The following is a 15,036-nucleotide window of genomic DNA, read 5'->3' on the forward strand; positions in this document are numbered from 1 at the left end:
TGGGGATAGAAAGCCTGGGGCCTGGGTGCCCCGATGCCTGGTGGGGGTGGGGACCCTTGGTGTTTCCGTCCTCTCAATGCCCATTCTGTTTAGGTTCCTGACTCTGTGGGTTCTTTCCTGCTGAAGACAATTCCCTTCCTGTCCCGGCCTAGGGTTAGGGGGCTGAGCCCCAGGCTCTGGAGGTTTGGGCCTCGGCCCCATGGGTAGAACTGGCCTGCCACCCCCGGACTAGACGAGGGGGCTGAGGGTCAGGTTGGACATGTGTCACGCCCCTTGACCTTTGTAGGCCAGGGCTGGGTGAGGGGCTGTACAGTCAGCCTCCCTTTGCCTGGGAGGAAGAATTTGGACGGAGACAATAGGGCCCTGTCTGTTCTGGCGTGGGGGTGGTGCCCCCCAACCCCCAATAAATGCCATCAAGAGACGGAGGCAGTTTCCCCTGGTGCCTTGGGCGCCCCTGCCCTTCTTTCTGTAACTGCTTTCTTCCCTCAGCTTTCTTGCCTGCTCGGCCGTGACCTGCCCTTGCTTCAGCTCTGCCCTCTCCCCGTCCTCACATTCCCCCAGTCTGTTAGGTTGAAGGGTGGGTGTTGGTTGCTGGGAGAGCCAGGGACTTCTGATTTGGGGGCCCTCTAAGGTTGTGCAGGTCCTTCTAAGCAGCCCTTGGCTGAAGAGAGGGTGAGGAAGACGGGACCAGCCTGAGACTGGGAGTCTTGTGGGAGGGGCAGGGAGGGAGGCTGCTGTCTGGGCCCGCCCTTGGCCCACTCCAGTCTGAGCGCTGCTGCTGGGCTCTCTGCGCTGCTGTCTCCCTGGACGGGAAAACAGGTGGGGAGAGGGAGAGGGTGGTGGAAATAACTGGGGTTACCTGACCTTAGGATGGGTATGAGCTGGGAGGGAGGTTTCCTGAGTGAAGGGTGTGTGTCTAGGGTATGCGTGATGGTGTAAGACAATGGTGGTAGAAATGCATGGAATATGCTTGGGTCTGTGTGTAAGGTGTAGGGTGCTACAGTTTTGAAGGAGAAGTTACAAGGGGCACACTAAGGGTTCTGTGGGAAGGCTGGCCATGAGCTCTGGGGTAGGGGGAGCCTGGCTGAGGGTGGGAAGGCTGGCCATGAGGTCTGGGGTAGGGGAGCCTGGCTGAACAGATCATAAAATGTACAGGTCGCTGTAGACCATGTGAGTGGCTCCTTTAGAGGAGTGAGTGTCCTGACCTCAGTAGACTGTTTTAGGAGGGCTGAGGCTGGAGAAGCCCGAGAGAAGCCAAGAGCCTCCATAACTGCTTGTCTCAGCCCACAGAGTCTGGAAGAGCCATGGGGCTCAGGGCTGAGCTGTGTGCTTTCCTGACTGGACTTTCGTTCCTCCTGCTCCTGATGTCAGGCCAGGGGGCCAGAGGAGGATCTTTCAGACACAGGTGACAGCAAACGGGGGAGGGGCAAGGTGAGGTCTCGCTGGGGCCAGATTTGGTAGGCGGAGGGCGTGAGGGACTCAAGGTTGCCGAGGGCGGCCACACTCAGCGTCTCCCACCTCCAACCCTGGCATGGCTGCAGTTCGGGTGTCTGCTCCAACCGCACACTGGTGGTTCCGCTCCGTTACAACGAGTCCTACAGCCAACCGGTCTACAAGCCCTACCTGACCTTGTGTGCTGGGAGACGCATCTGCAGCACCTACCGGTGAGACCAGCCCCACGACTCCAGGGTCTCAAAGGGACCCTAAGAGCCAAGCCCAGGATGGGTGCCCCGAATCCTGACCCGGTTCCATGTTCTAGGACCACTTACCGCGTGGCCTGGAGGGAGGTGAGGCGGGAGGTACAGCAGACACACGTGGTGTGCTGCCAGGGCTGGAAGAAGCCGCATCCAGGAGCTCTCACCTGTGAAGGTGAGGTTGGGACCTGAGGCCTTCGTGGGAGGCGCTGGGAAGCTGGCACTGAGTCCGGGTCTTAACTCCTTCCTCTCGAATGCACCCCAGCCATCTGCTCCAAGCCTTGTCTTAACGGAGGTGTCTGCACTGGACCGGACCAGTGCGAGTGCGCCCCCGGCTGGGCAGGGAAGCACTGCCGCCTGGGTAAGCAGCGGGGCGCCCCATCCCAACGGGGCGGGCGCTGGCATCTCCCCACCCACTGTGGCGCCCTGCCCCCTTCAGCCCCCTCCTCTTTCTGGTGACTAGACGTCGATGAATGCAGGACCAGCCTTACCCTCTGTTCTCACGGCTGTCAGAACACCCTGGGCAGCTTCACATGCAGCTGTCCGCACCCCCTGGTTCTGGGTCCGGACGGACGCGCCTGTGCAGGGGGGCCTCTAGAATCCTCCACAAGTGCCAGCATCCTCAGCGTGGCAGGTGGGTACGGGACGCCCGCGGGGTGGGCCTGGGTCCCTGTAGTAGGTTAGGCCATGCTCACAGTCTCCTTTGTCCTAGTTCGGGAAGCGGAACGTGAGGAGCGGACCCTGAGGTGGGAGGTCGCAGAGCTGCGTGGGCGCCTGGAGCGGCTGGAGCAGGCGAGCAGGGGGCAGAGCCACAGGGGTGCAAGTGTACCGGGGACCCTGCCAGAATCCTGAGGTGCCACTTTCCTTTGCAGTGGGCCACACAGGCTGGGGCCTGGGTCCGAGCAGTGCTGCCCATGCCGCCTGAAGAGCTGCAGCCAGAAAAGGTGGCTGAGCTTTGGGGCCGGGGTGACAGGATCGAGTCCCTCAGTGACCAGGTGCTGCTGCTTGAGGAGAAGCTGGGTGCCTGTGAGTCCCCTGCCCCTCCTCCACACTGAAGACATATCGTCAACTCGGCATCTCCCTCCTGAGACCCTCCCACTGTCCTTACACCCAGGACCCCATTCCCTGGCATCCTTATTGTTGGGTGACTGGCGGGGACACTCCCTCCTGACCAGAGCCACCTTGCCTCTTCGCCATTAACTAGGTGCCTGTGAGGACAACAGCCTGAACTAGGGGCCTGTGAGGACAACAGCCTGAACTAGGGGCCTGTGAGGACAACAGCCTGAACTAGGGGCCTGTGAGGACAACAGCCTGAACTGGGGGCCTGTGAGGACAACAGCCTGGACCCCTCGTTTACACAGAAACCGCCTGCTCTCTGGGATTGGCAGACAGGGGTATCGACCACCGAGGCACAAGGAGCCACAGAAAGCCCCCAGATCTCTCTTTCTCTTTATTCTCAGTTGCTTGCTGTTACCCAGATAATAAAAACCAACCACACAAAACTGGATCCCTCCCGTTCCTTCTGCCCCCAGCCTACCTCCTGGGTCTTAGGAATGGGTCTAGAGTGGGAGGCAGGGGGAGTGGCCAATGCCACTGGGAGGAAATGAAAACTGGCTCAGAGAGGGAGGTACCTCAAAAGAAAGAGAAATAAATTAAGCGCCCTCCTCTCCCTCACCAGGCTCAGGTTCTTTCCCCTAAGGCCCCAGGGAGCAGAGAGCAGCGTCTAGGGTCTGCCTCTCCAGAATTTGGTACGATGGTGCCAGGCCAGGACCCTGAAGACCTCTACCAGGGGGACAGGGGAGTAGAAATTGGCATCTGGAGTGTGCTCGGCCCCTGGCACGGGCAGGGGGAGACCTCGGAGTTAGAAGAGCCCCGCCTCGCGGAGGGTGCCTGTGTTGAGGAGGGTCCCAGGCGAGCCGGTGAGGCGTGTTCAGGTTCAGCTCCCAGCCACAGGATGGGGAGTCCTCACCAGCAAATGGTCCCACTCAATCTGTGGACTCGGGTGTGGGATGGAGTGCTCCACAGAACAGATGAGTCCATTGTCCAGTGTGGGGTGGGGAGGGAGAGAAGGCCACAAAGAGACCACTGGGGAAGGGATGGGATGGAATGTCCCCCACCCTTGTATCCGATGAGCCACTTGAGATGAGGGGAGGCAACTGTCCCACAAGACAAGGTGGCAGGTGGGGATCGGAGCGGAGACTGTACCCACGCGGGAGAGTCCAGGGTGGGCGGGGAAGGACACGGAGTGACGCTTATCCATAATCACTTCAGAACTTGAAGATTCCAAAAGGAGAGTGGGGAGTGGGGACCAGGAAGAGGGCCTGGCCCTGCTTCAGGCTCTGGGGCAGAGGCGTGGGAGAAAGACGGAGGGGAGGAGGAAGTCAGAGCCGGGCCTCGCCCGCTCCCCCAGGCTTTTTCAGACAGTCACCGCCACCCAGGCCATCAGTGGAGATCTCCCGGAAGATAGTGAGCATGGAGTGCCGGACTCTGTCTGCCAGAGCTGGGACATCATCTGGTGTCAGCCCTTCTGTGGGCACTGGGGGCAGCACCCGCACCTGACATCGTCCTGGTGGGATGAGGAACAGCGTCATGGCCGACAGACACTCTTGGGTCTCAGCCAGCTGCAGTGCAGTCCCGCCACGCCTTCCCTCCACCTTCCGGGTCTCCTGGTCACCAGGATGACCGCTGCTCTGCTCGCCAGCCGCTGACACAATCCTCAGCTGCCTGTCCAGGCCTCTCCACGATTCCAGCGTGCGGCCAGTGTGCAGAGCTGTCTGTTCTCAGTGCAGCCCTGCACACACCAGCTTCACCTTCCCTCCAGACTGTAACGGTCCCTCTTGGGAGACCGGTCCTACCCACCTGGCGCGTCCAGCGGGTCCCTAAGGTCCCCCTGCCCCAGGGCCTCCCTGGCCGCGCCCTCCCCGGCCCCGCTCAGCGCCCTCAGGGCAGGTGTGCTCACCCGAGGTGAAGCGGCGCTCCTTCTTGCAGTAGAAGTCTTGGTAGGAGGACATGACTATGGGGATAATGGGCACCTGGGAAGAGGGAAAGCCGGTGAGCGCATGCGCCCTGGGCAGGAAGGAGGCGGGTCTGGAGGCTGGTGAGCAGAGAGCGGGGGTCACCTGGGCCTGGACTGCAAGGTGGAAGGCGCCACGTTTGAAGGGCAGCATGGAGCCATTGTGGTTTCTTGTTCCTTCAGGGAAAACCCAGACTCTCACCTGAGGGAAGGAGGTCAGAAGAGCACACGTAAGGAGGGCCGGTGGCTGCCATGCTCCAGCGATGATGACGACGATGACATACCACTATCAGTGATTCGCAATCGTTTATTCCCTAACCCCCAAAAACCCCCATCTCAGGAAGACTCACATCCTGGGTGAGCAGGGTCTGGGCCACCTCAGACATGACACTGATGGCATCTCCCGTGCGTTTCCGGTCAATGAAGATGACTCCTGCCAGCCAGCAGGCCAGTCCAGCAGAGCCAGCCCATAGGAGCTCACGCTTGGCAATGGGCACACAGCGATCTGGCAGCACCTCCATCATCCCTTGGCAGGGGTGAGGATGAGATACAGATCAGGGTATATATAAGCAGGATCACAGCAGGTGCCACACCCACTCCAGGTCCCACCCACACGAACTGAAGAGAGTGGGTTGGAGAAGGCCTGAGAAATCAGAGCTGACTTCAGGTGTAGGCACCTGCCCAGGGCAGACCCACCCAGGGAGAGGAGACCCGAGGAGGGATGGCATTCAAGAGGAGGGGGAATTAAGGGCCTCTAGGAAAGCATGTTTGGGGGGCGGGGCCCTGTGATGAGGCCTCACCGAGCAGGTCGAGGGAGCTCTGGTGGTTGGAGACCACAACGTAGGGCTGTGTGGGAGGGAAGTGTTGAGCCCCCCGCACCTCCACGCGGATCCCATACAGGTACTTGATGTGAAGCAGCAGCAGACGCAAGATCCTGTGGGTCATGGCAAGGGGGCCCAGTGGGATCCACTGATGCCCACCAACATGCCTCTGTCTCTGCGCCCGCCTGCCTACTGACTTCCTGGCCATCTTTGCAGTCCCTCCCTCCCCGCATCTTGTCTCTGGACTTGTGTCTGAGTTCTTCTCCCCGCAAACCTTCCACTCCCTTCTCACTCTGGGTCCCCCAGACCGACCGCTGCTCGCCCCTCAGCCCCTTACTTCATGTTCTCGACATTGCGTCCTCGGACGGCACACACGGGGATCGCGAGGATAGCCAGCAGGAGGATCCAGCCGTTGTAGAAGCCCATCTTGAAGAAATACTTGGCACTGGGGCTGCAGAACCACAGGGTGGACAGCAGGAGGAGCAGCAGCAGCAGCAGCGCCGTCCAGGCCCCGGGCCACAGCTCCATTCTGGTCACCTGCAGGTGAGAGGAGCCAGGTAGAACGGGAGGAACCCAGCCTGAGACCGCCGTCCGTCTGCTGCAGCTCCAGGACTCCGGATACAGACAGACAAGAGCCCCAAACACCCACAACTCTCAGGTGAGTGACAAGGGAACAGCAAAGACCCAGCTAACATTCGTGGCTGGAAAGGACTATTTCTTTTGAGGCAAAGTTCATTCTAACCCAAGCTGACCTGGAATTCTGTAGCCAGGCTGGTCTCTAATGCACAGTGACCCTCTCTATCTCTTACAGGCATGAGGCACCACAGCCGGCAGTGGATGGGCAGTCTATCCCTGTACTGTCCACTCCCAATGGAGAGGGACTGGGAATATTAAATGCATACCAGACTCTTGAGGATTCTGGGTGGAAAGCAGACATGTAAAACGTCCCATTACTAACACCCCACTCCAGGCTGGACCCTGCACAGGCTGGGAAAGAGCACCAGCACTGAACCTGATGGTTTCCTACCCATTCCTTCTGGCTCTGTTGGCCTCAGTTAGATACACCAACAAAATGGGCTTCACTGATTCTTTTCACCATTTTTATTGTGGTTATCAGAAGTTTAAAGAGCGGCTCCATTTTATTTCTGGTGGACAGTGATGTTTATTAGTATGTTAAATCCTATGTATGTGAGTCCACCTGATAGTTTACAAAGTACTATTAGCATTATTGGTTTCACTGGAAATGGCTCAAGGAGAGCAAAGAGCTTACCTGAGGCCAAGCAGCTCCTCAGCAGCAGTTTCTAGGTTTCTAGGTACCTAAGCATCCTGAGTCCTACTACATACTCTCACTTACATACACACACGCACACAGCAGACATGGAGACAGTGACCGACAAGCACCATGGAACAAGTCGGAGACCCAAAAAACTCAGGCATACAATATGTCCACACACACACACACACACACACACACACACACACACACACACACACACAATCACACCCAGTGACAGATAAAGGAATATAAATACACATCTAGAAAAATCTCTTCTCCCTGCAGTGCAGTCCTTTATGACCCTACACCCCACGTAACAATGCACTTCTACAGACAGACAAACAAACCCAACTATTCCCTTCCTTCCTTCTGGCCTCTTGGAGGCAATGTGGGCAGGCAGGTCATATGAGAGGCCTTATCAAAGAGACTGCAGAGTAAAGGAACTTCCAATCACCTGCTCAGGAAGAAGAGATGCATGCATGCATGCAGAACCTGCCTTCCGGGCGTTCCTCTTTCCTCCACTCTGTCCCACTGCCAGCTGATAAAATGGGTGTTCTCTACCTGTCTCTCCAAGCAGGTCAAAGGCTCTCCCTTCCTAAAACTGCAATGGACCAGGAGGACACACGAGTCCACCTCTATGCCCCAGAACTCCAAACAGCAGGCTTTCTAAACGGTTCCGTCCAGCACCTTCGTTCCCTGAGCTATACACGGCATGAGGCTAGGGCTGCCCTCCACTCCTCATCATACGGCCACCAGACAGACTTCTGTGACCTAAATCTGAGCATTCCTCTTTCCAAAAGGCCTTTCTCGAGAAGTTGACTTGTGCTTCTGTCTCTGCCTCCATCTCCAGAATGATTTTCTTCACTTCCTCAGATCTGCCACAAGTCCTTCGCGCGCTTCTATGCTCTTGACTATACTGCTCCCTATGGCTGGCAGGCCCTACCTCCTCTTGCTTTACACAGCTCAGTGCCACCTTCCAAATGTCTTTCACAACCTCGCCAGGCCCAGGTTTTCATTACAAATTTCTAGCACGTCCCTGAATATCCCGAGACTGGTTGTGACGATCTTCCTGCCTGTACCTCCTGAACGCTGGGACTAAAGGTGTAGGCCACCACACCTTGTATGATCACTGGTTGTCAAGGTGTAGAAACGTAACTTCTGGGCCTCGCCCAGACATAATGAAGCCTGGGCACTGGGCCAGCCTGTATTTTAACATGCCTTCCAGGTAAGTCTGCTGTACACTGGGCTTGAGAACTACTGATATCAATAATACACTTTGGGTAAAAGTTCACTGGTCTTTTGTGCTTATCTCCTCCAGGCGGTAAGCAACTTCAGGATGGGGGTTATGTCTTATGTTCATGCCCAGACAGAAGCAGGTTCAGTGGGTGCTCAGGAAATCTCGGAAGGGATTATAAGGCTGAAGGCATGCCCTCACTGATCAGTTAATAAGAGGAATATGGCTCTCAGTTGTTTCCTTCCGTTTGGCTTTGCAGGGCCGGGCTGTTCACGTGCTGGGCCGCTGAGTTACACTTGCAGGCCGGGAGGGGCAGCTCTGATTGTAGGCGAGGCAGGGAAAGTCATCTCCCCCAAACACCGAGGGCAAGCCGTACAGCAACTCATTTACACATGGCCACAGGGAAGCCGGAGTACAAACTATGACTGTGTCATCTCAGTACACAGAGGGGATCAACATGCCACCACACTCTTGTCATAAACTATGTGCCAACTGTGCAGAAAGTGGGCACAGACAATGGTCCGTACAGAAACACGGACACTCGCCGCAGGACAGACCTGCATTAAGCTGTGACAGACTATCCAGCCAATGGAGACAAACACATGTGAAGAGCAGCTCAGGTGTCAGCAAAGTAAAGCAAGTCAGTGGTGCCACGGGACCCTAAGTGTGGTGACACATGCATGTAAGGAAGAAAATCAGGAATTCCAGGCCAGCCTGGCCCCGTCTCAAGTTCAAGGCCAGTGTGGCTATGTGAAATTGTCCAAAAAAAAAAAATCTCAGCTGGGCCTGGTGGCACTCAGGAGGCAGAGGCAGGAGGCAGGTGGATCTTTATGAGTTCAAGGGTAACCTGGTCTACATAGACCCTGTCTCAAAGTATAACAACAAAAAAATGCCTTGGGGGAATTGGAGAACAAGTAATACTTGTGTAACACTTGGTCGAATGAAGTAATCATCTCTAGACAGAAACGTTTGAAGATTTATAAACACACTGTCATGTCAAATGGGCTAATGAGCAAATAGCTCACATCAATCACAATGACAAAATTTACGAAATAATGGCAGGTGCAACCAGAAGTACATGCCATGGTTATGCCGCATCAACCTGTCACATCATGGGGCATGCAGATCTGTGGCGAGAACCTCGTGTAGGAGGAAAACAAGCTACTGTGATCACAACAGGGCTAAGCCACTGGATCCCACACAGGAAGCATCCTGCACACTCCAGAACTGTGGATGAGCACCTGTGAGGCCAAACAAGACAAGCTAACGTCAAACATGCAAAAACATAAAGCATGTAGGGAACAAGGAAACATCCAACGGATGGAACACGCCAAGCCCTCATATACATTTGGCACCGGAGCATGTCACAAACTGAACACATGAAGTATGAGGGCCACTCTGATGGGCGTTTGGACGTCCTTCCCTCAGCCTGTGGAGAGCACACAGCAGCCAGCTGCACACAGCAACCCAACCTGTCAAAGGCACTCGGAACCAATGCAGAAACTGCCTCTCACAGGACGCTCGCTCAGTGTTAGTAAGGGGCCACCCCAACGTGGAAGGCCGCTGAGAAATGAGTGGTTCTGTGCCTAGAGGTTAACGGGTGCCTGACAGCATTCCTGGGAAGCAGTCCTGGCCTTCTCACCGCCACCCAAGTCGTGTGGGGCCAAAACGCAGCAGAAGGGCTGGGGAACCTGAAGGGAGGGAATCCCCTCTCCAAGATTCCCCTGTCCACACCCCCGTCCCAAATCCGGAGCTCCCCTCTCGCCTCTCACCCGGCTCTGGCCCTCTGGGCAAGCCCTCCACCTCCAGCCCTCGCCGCTCCCATTCTTCCGCTCAGGCCCCTCTCCCCAGCAACCCTGTCCCCAGACGGCCCTCCCGGCCCCATCTCCCCCCATCCCGGCCCCCTCCAGCGACCTCCTCCCACCTCCTCCCACCCCTTTCCCGCCCACACCTCAATGGGGCGGGGGGCCTGGGGGACGGGCCCCCTCCCCAGCCAGGCTGCGGCAGCGGCGGCGGCGGCTGTGTCTCTGCCTCGGTGTCGGTGCCAAGGGGGCGACAGGATTTGGGGACGTCCTAGCCCCGACCGATGGAGGGGTGGTGGGAGTGGGAAGCTGGGCCCATGTCGGTCGGAACGGTGGGGGGCCGTACCCCCAACACCCTCCCTCCCTGCCGGCTCGCTGAGGGCCCGGGCTACTGCCGCCGCTATCTCCCCCACCCCTCCCAGCGCCTGCTGGCTTCCGGGGCTGGCCAGGAAGTGGGGGGCGATGATGGGCAGCGGGCCTCGCCAATCGCCTCTCGCCGGCCCCGCCCCGGGGGAGCTCAGTGGGACTCGCGGCCGCAGGCAGCGACGCCGCTTGGTCCGCCAGTCTCAGCACCTGTGACCCAGGTTCCCTGCTCTCTTCCCCCGCATCGTCTAGCTTCGCTCACACGCTCTCTGACCGTTGCCTTTCTTTGAACCGCAGCGCTGTGCTTGGCCCCGTCACTCCAGGATTCCCAAACACCCCTTCTCCGGTCCCCATAAACAGATGCTTATGAAGTACCTTCTTAATCCAAGCATTAAGTTCACCCTTTTCTGCCCAGGACTCCGTCTTACCCTGCCTGGCTCTCCAGCGTTCTGTCCACTTGCTCTTTGTCCCGGGTCCCCATCTCCTCCACCCACCTTTGGCCTTTAAAGATAAAGGGCCCTTCTCTCCCTTCCATGCTTGCTTGCCTAAGTGCTTTTGATTCCCTCCTTCACTCGGCCTGAGCCAACCCCTTCCCCCAACACAGGAGCCAGCTGCGGGCTTTGGTGGAATGCGCCTCTGATAGCAGCGTTTGCGAGCCCGGGGCAGGAGCATCTCTGAACTGAGGCCAGCCTGAGCTACAATGAGACTTTGGACAGCTTTAAAACACCGCTTCCTAGGGGTAATAAAACGATGGCATGAACCATGTAGCCTGCTGGCCAAGCCCGGCTTCCCTCTTCTGCATCTCCGGACCGGTCCATCACTTCTACCTCCACATTCGCCATTTCTGTATCTACACCTCTTCAGTCCTCCAGAACCTTCGCTTACCCTATATTGAGTCCCAGCTTCTCACCTCTGTTTATTCCTCAGCCTCACTGGCACTTTTATCAAGGTGCTGGGACAGTCCTTAGTCTGTTTCTGCCTCCCGCCCCGGGACACCTTTGCCCTGAATGAGTTGACACAGCCTGGTGGAGAGCCCTTGGTAGTGGGAGGACTGTTACCTAACTGCGTCTTGTGCCACAGTATGGGTCACTGACTGCTGAAAGGGCCCAGGCTCTCCGAGGTCCGGCCAGGGAAGAGATCCAAAGCCCTGCAGGGCAGATTACAAGGAAGGGGCGGACCTACTCCATCCTGCCGCGGTCACCCACGGGGCGGGCTGCGCCCCTCGGGCGCCCACTCCCGAAGAGGAGGAACCAGACCTCTCCTGCCCTCAGGACCTAAGACGGGGCCGGGGTCCACTGTGCCCGGCTCGGTGTCACATCACAGCGGGGGCGGCCGGGCCTCGGGCTCGGCTCTGCCGCGAGAGTCACCTAGAGAGGCGGAGTCGTCCCACCGAGAGGGCCGGGTTAACACCAGCGCCGCCGGCCGCCGGCCGCACCATCCACACGTCGGGCTGGCCCCAGTCCCGCGGCTGGCTTCTCGGAGAGGGGGGCGCGGACCCAGGTTCTGCCCTCTACGTCACCCAAGCGGGCCGGGGCCATCTTGAACCCTGCGACCCCGCTATCTCTGCCCTCTTTTCCCGAGCTCGGCACCGGCTCTCGAGGCCTCGGCCAATCGGCGGCTCAGCAAACCGCCCAATCAAACCCAGAGGCAGAGGAGTCCCCGGCGGAAGACCCGGATGAAGCCCGGCCAAGGCCTGGGAACCGCAGGCCCCGCCAAGAGCGGAGGGGTTGCCATGGCGACAACGCGGAGTGGAAGGGGTGGGGCTGGAGTCGACTCGGCTCGCGTCGGGTTGGCCCGCTCCACGCCCCCCGCCCCCGCGACCCGCTTATTGCGCATGCTCATTTCCTGTAGGCCCCGCCCCTCCCCCCGTGTAGTTCCAGCCAATCATTTGACTTGGAGCCGTACGCTCTAAAGTCCAATAGGAACCCGGACATTCTTCGAAAGCGGAAGAGGAAGGAGAGAGAGAGGCTCGTAGTGGACGAGTTCTGTAGGCCCGAGCCAATCCCTTCAGAGCTTTGGTCATGACTGGCAGCTGCGCAGACGAGTCAAAGCCTCCCTAGCTGCGCGCATTATTACCAATCCCTTGGCGCTGCACAGTGACTGACGCCCTCTCAGCCAATCATCATCGGGCAAGGGTAGGGCCCACACACCTTTTCCCGCCCCCACTGTTTAGCTCCATCCTGTCTTTTGACTCCTGTATGATTGGCAGGCACCTCGACCAATAGTGATGAGCAAACCTTGAAGCCTGCCCAACGATCGTGGGCAGAAGGCGGTCCTGGCTTGTTGGGGCGTGTGTGTGTGTGCTGTATGTAAGTGTATATGTGTGTGTGTCTGGGGGCGCTGAGGGGTACGTGGGGGCGAAGCAGAATCGACCATGGCAGCGGCGGAAGAAGAGGACGGGGGCCCCGAAGGGCCAAACCGCGAGCGGGGCGGGGCGGGCGCGACCTTCGAATGTAATATCTGTCTGGAGACGGCTCGCGAAGCTGTGGTCAGCGTGTGCGGCCACCTGTATTGGTGAGGATCCGAGTCAGGGGCGCGGGGTGAGGCGGGGGGGCGCCTCTGTGTGATGGGGAGGCCGGGAGCGGGGCCATGCAGTTATTCCGATGACCCGAGGACTGTGTCTCCCCGCAACACACACACACACACACACACACACACACACACACACACACACACACGCAGGGGAGGCCTGAGGTGGGGACTTGTGTCTTTGCTGGTGTGTGTGTGTGTGTGTGTGTGTGTGTGTGTGTGTGTGTGTGTGTGTGTGTGATCACGTCTGTGTAGATGAGATGCCTGGAACGGAGAAGGGTCTTAAGAGCTGGTGCATGTGTGGCATGTTATAAGGAGGAGGTGGGATGGGGAATGGGCGACACTGCATATTCGTGCTGGTGAGGCCTGAGCCACAGAACCACCCCCACCCCGGTTAGATCTACCCAGCTGTTGACATAAAAGCAGAGGAGAGAGACCTTCAGTCTAAGGGAGGTGCCCCTCGTCGGAGGAGGGCAAGATCTAGGGACTGTGGATCCACATTGAGATGTGGGGGTGGGGGTGGGGGGGTGTCGTCAAACCCAAGGACAAAGGCACTGTGGAAGGGCAAGGTGGACAGGTCAAAAGGTCGGGAGATAGGGGTTTTATTGAGCTTGAAGTGAGAGGGAAAGGAGCAGTGGAGCCGGAATGGTGGAATGGTGGGAGTCTGGAGGAATGGGGCTGAAAAGAAACCTGTTGAATTGAGGAATCAAAAGTTAAGAGGCAGAAAGTGGAGAGGTGAGGGAGGTGTGTGTGTGTGTGTGTGTGTGTGTGTGTGTGTGTGTGTGTGTGTGTAGATAGCTAGGCGGAAAAGAGGGTGGAATGTGTTGAGGATGGCAGGAACTTTGGGTGCTGAGATGAGAGAAGTTGGAGAAATCAAGTTAGCAAGTATGCTAGAAGTTGTAGAAAATACGGAAAGAAACAGCCGTGTGGCAGGCGATACCTGGAGACTGGTGAAGGGGGCGTCTGTTGTCTGGGGCCTGTGGCTCTTCTCCGTAGTTTGACCTGTTTTCTTTGTTTTGTTTTTTCTCTTTCCTCCATCCAGTTGGCCCTGTCTTCACCAGGTATGTGTTCATGAGATGAACAGGGAACGGGGAGGGCTGAGGAGCACCAAGACCCTCTTTGAAAACACTCCCTGTTTTCTCTCCAGTGGTTGGAGACACGGCCAGACAGGCAAGAGTGCCCCGTGTGTAAAGCTGGCATCAGCAGGGAGAATGTCGTCCCTCTTTATGGACGAGGAAGCCAGAAGCCCCAGGATCCCAGGTGGGAGACTGGACACAGTGTGGACGGAAGGTTGAACCTCCGCCCCGAGAGAGTGTGGAAGAGGTGCTGATCCCCTCTCTTCTTCCTCTCAGATTGAGGACTCCACCCCGCCCCCAGGGCCAGCGACCAGCTCCAGAGAGCCGAGGGGTGAGTCTCCTTGCCCAGCTGTGTCCCTCCGGTGCCAAAGCCCGTGGATTTCCCTGATCTTCCTGCCTCCCTAGGGGTTCCAGCCGTTCGGCGATGCCGGGGGCTTCCACTTCTCGTTTGGTGTCGGTGCTTTTCCCTTTGGCTTTTTCACCACCGTGTTCAATGCCCACGAGCCTTTCCGCAGGGGTGCAGGTAAGAGCGTTCCCCAGGTTCCTGCCAGGGCCCTCTCCTGGCCTGCAAGCACGCTTTTGAAGTTCCCTTTCTCCCACAGGTGTGGATCTGGGACAGGGACACCCGGCCTCCAGCTGGCAAGATTCCCTTTTCCTGTTTCTCGCCATCTTCTTCTTTTTCTGGCTGCTCAGTATTTGAGCTATGTCTCCACCCTGCCCACCTCTAGCTAGAGGAGAATCAGTATTGGGGGTCCCTGCTGGCCCTTCCTTGCTTTTGGAGTACTCCCTCACTTCCATGACCTATCTCTGTTGGCCAAAGCCTCCTTCAGGAGGCCGTGGGGAAGAGTGACCAGTCTGCTTAGGATGGGGTGCCTGCTGCTCTGTACTGCTGGTCCAGTAGCGCAGTCATTCCCCACCCTGGAGGAGGACAGATTAAAGACAGGTGCCCAGTTCTCCTTGGTCCCAGTCCTTTGCTTCCCCCAGATTTCTTGATTTGATGTTTAAAGGTGGGCTCTCCCCGACTCCTCCACTTGTTGATTTAATTTAATTTTCTCTCCCTGCTGTCTAATATGAGTCTGACTCTAAATGTCTCCTTTCCACCCCTCACTACCTCCTTTATTACAACTTCAATTAAAAAAAAATGAAATATATTGTTGGGAAGTCTTCCCAATCCTTCCCTTCTTCCAGGACAGGTACCTCCTCCGCCCAGCTTGAATAGATACTTGGT

The 15,036-nt window shown here is 57.6% G+C and overlaps 3 protein-coding genes across 9 annotated transcripts; 2 read left to right on the plus strand and 1 right to left on the minus strand.

Annotated features, from left to right (window-relative positions):
- Window positions 1–63: 63 nt before the first annotated feature.
- Egfl8 (EGF like domain multiple 8) lies at window positions 64–3,363 on the plus strand. Of its 2 annotated transcripts, none has more exons than XM_015989006.3 (9): window positions 64–819; window positions 1,284–1,405; window positions 1,542–1,664; window positions 1,760–1,869; window positions 1,960–2,055; window positions 2,158–2,328; window positions 2,407–2,486; window positions 2,567–2,720; window positions 2,899–3,363. In XM_015989006.3, exons 2-9 carry the CDS (start codon window positions 1,305–1,307, stop codon window positions 2,925–2,927), a joined length of 864 nt encoding a protein of 287 aa, XP_015844492.2. In that variant the 5' UTR covers window positions 64–819; window positions 1,284–1,304; the 3' UTR covers window positions 2,928–3,363. The 2 variants fall into 2 exon arrangements, with proteins under 2 accessions (XP_015844492.2, XP_076414378.1); XM_076558263.1 differs by having other exon boundaries at window positions 1,291–1,405.
- On the minus strand, window positions 3,127–12,035 carry Agpat1 (1-acylglycerol-3-phosphate O-acyltransferase 1). 6 transcript variants are annotated; one of them, XM_006995560.4, is made up of 7 exons: window positions 11,571–12,035; window positions 5,866–6,065; window positions 5,508–5,641; window positions 5,058–5,233; window positions 4,814–4,909; window positions 4,654–4,726; window positions 3,127–4,260 (listed from the first exon to the last, which is right to left on the minus strand). In XM_006995560.4, exons 2-7 carry the CDS (start codon window positions 6,054–6,056, stop codon window positions 4,076–4,078), a joined length of 855 nt encoding a protein of 284 aa, XP_006995622.2. In that variant the 5' UTR covers window positions 6,057–6,065; window positions 11,571–12,035; the 3' UTR covers window positions 3,127–4,075. The 6 variants fall into 6 exon arrangements, with proteins under 6 accessions (XP_006995622.2, XP_042122340.2, XP_076414380.1 ...); XM_042266406.2 differs by having other exon boundaries at window positions 11,262–12,035; XM_076558265.1 differs by lacking the exon at window positions 11,571–12,035 and adding an exon at window positions 11,386–11,515.
- Window positions 12,036–12,367: 332 nt separating this feature from the next.
- Window positions 12,368–14,959, plus strand: Rnf5 (ring finger protein 5). Its single transcript, XM_006995558.4, has 6 exons — window positions 12,368–12,717; window positions 13,775–13,793; window positions 13,880–13,992; window positions 14,085–14,139; window positions 14,214–14,331; window positions 14,411–14,959. The coding sequence occupies exons 1-6, from the start codon at window positions 12,578–12,580 to the stop codon at window positions 14,506–14,508; spliced, it is 543 nt and encodes a 180-aa protein (XP_006995620.1). The 5' UTR covers window positions 12,368–12,577; the 3' UTR covers window positions 14,509–14,959.
- Window positions 14,960–15,036: the final 77 nt, after the last annotated feature.

Source organism: Peromyscus maniculatus, chromosome 21 (genome assembly GCF_049852395.1).
Source record: "Peromyscus maniculatus bairdii isolate BWxNUB_F1_BW_parent chromosome 21, HU_Pman_BW_mat_3.1, whole genome shotgun sequence".
Classification (NCBI taxonomy): Eukaryota; Metazoa; Chordata; class Mammalia; order Rodentia; family Cricetidae; genus Peromyscus; species Peromyscus maniculatus.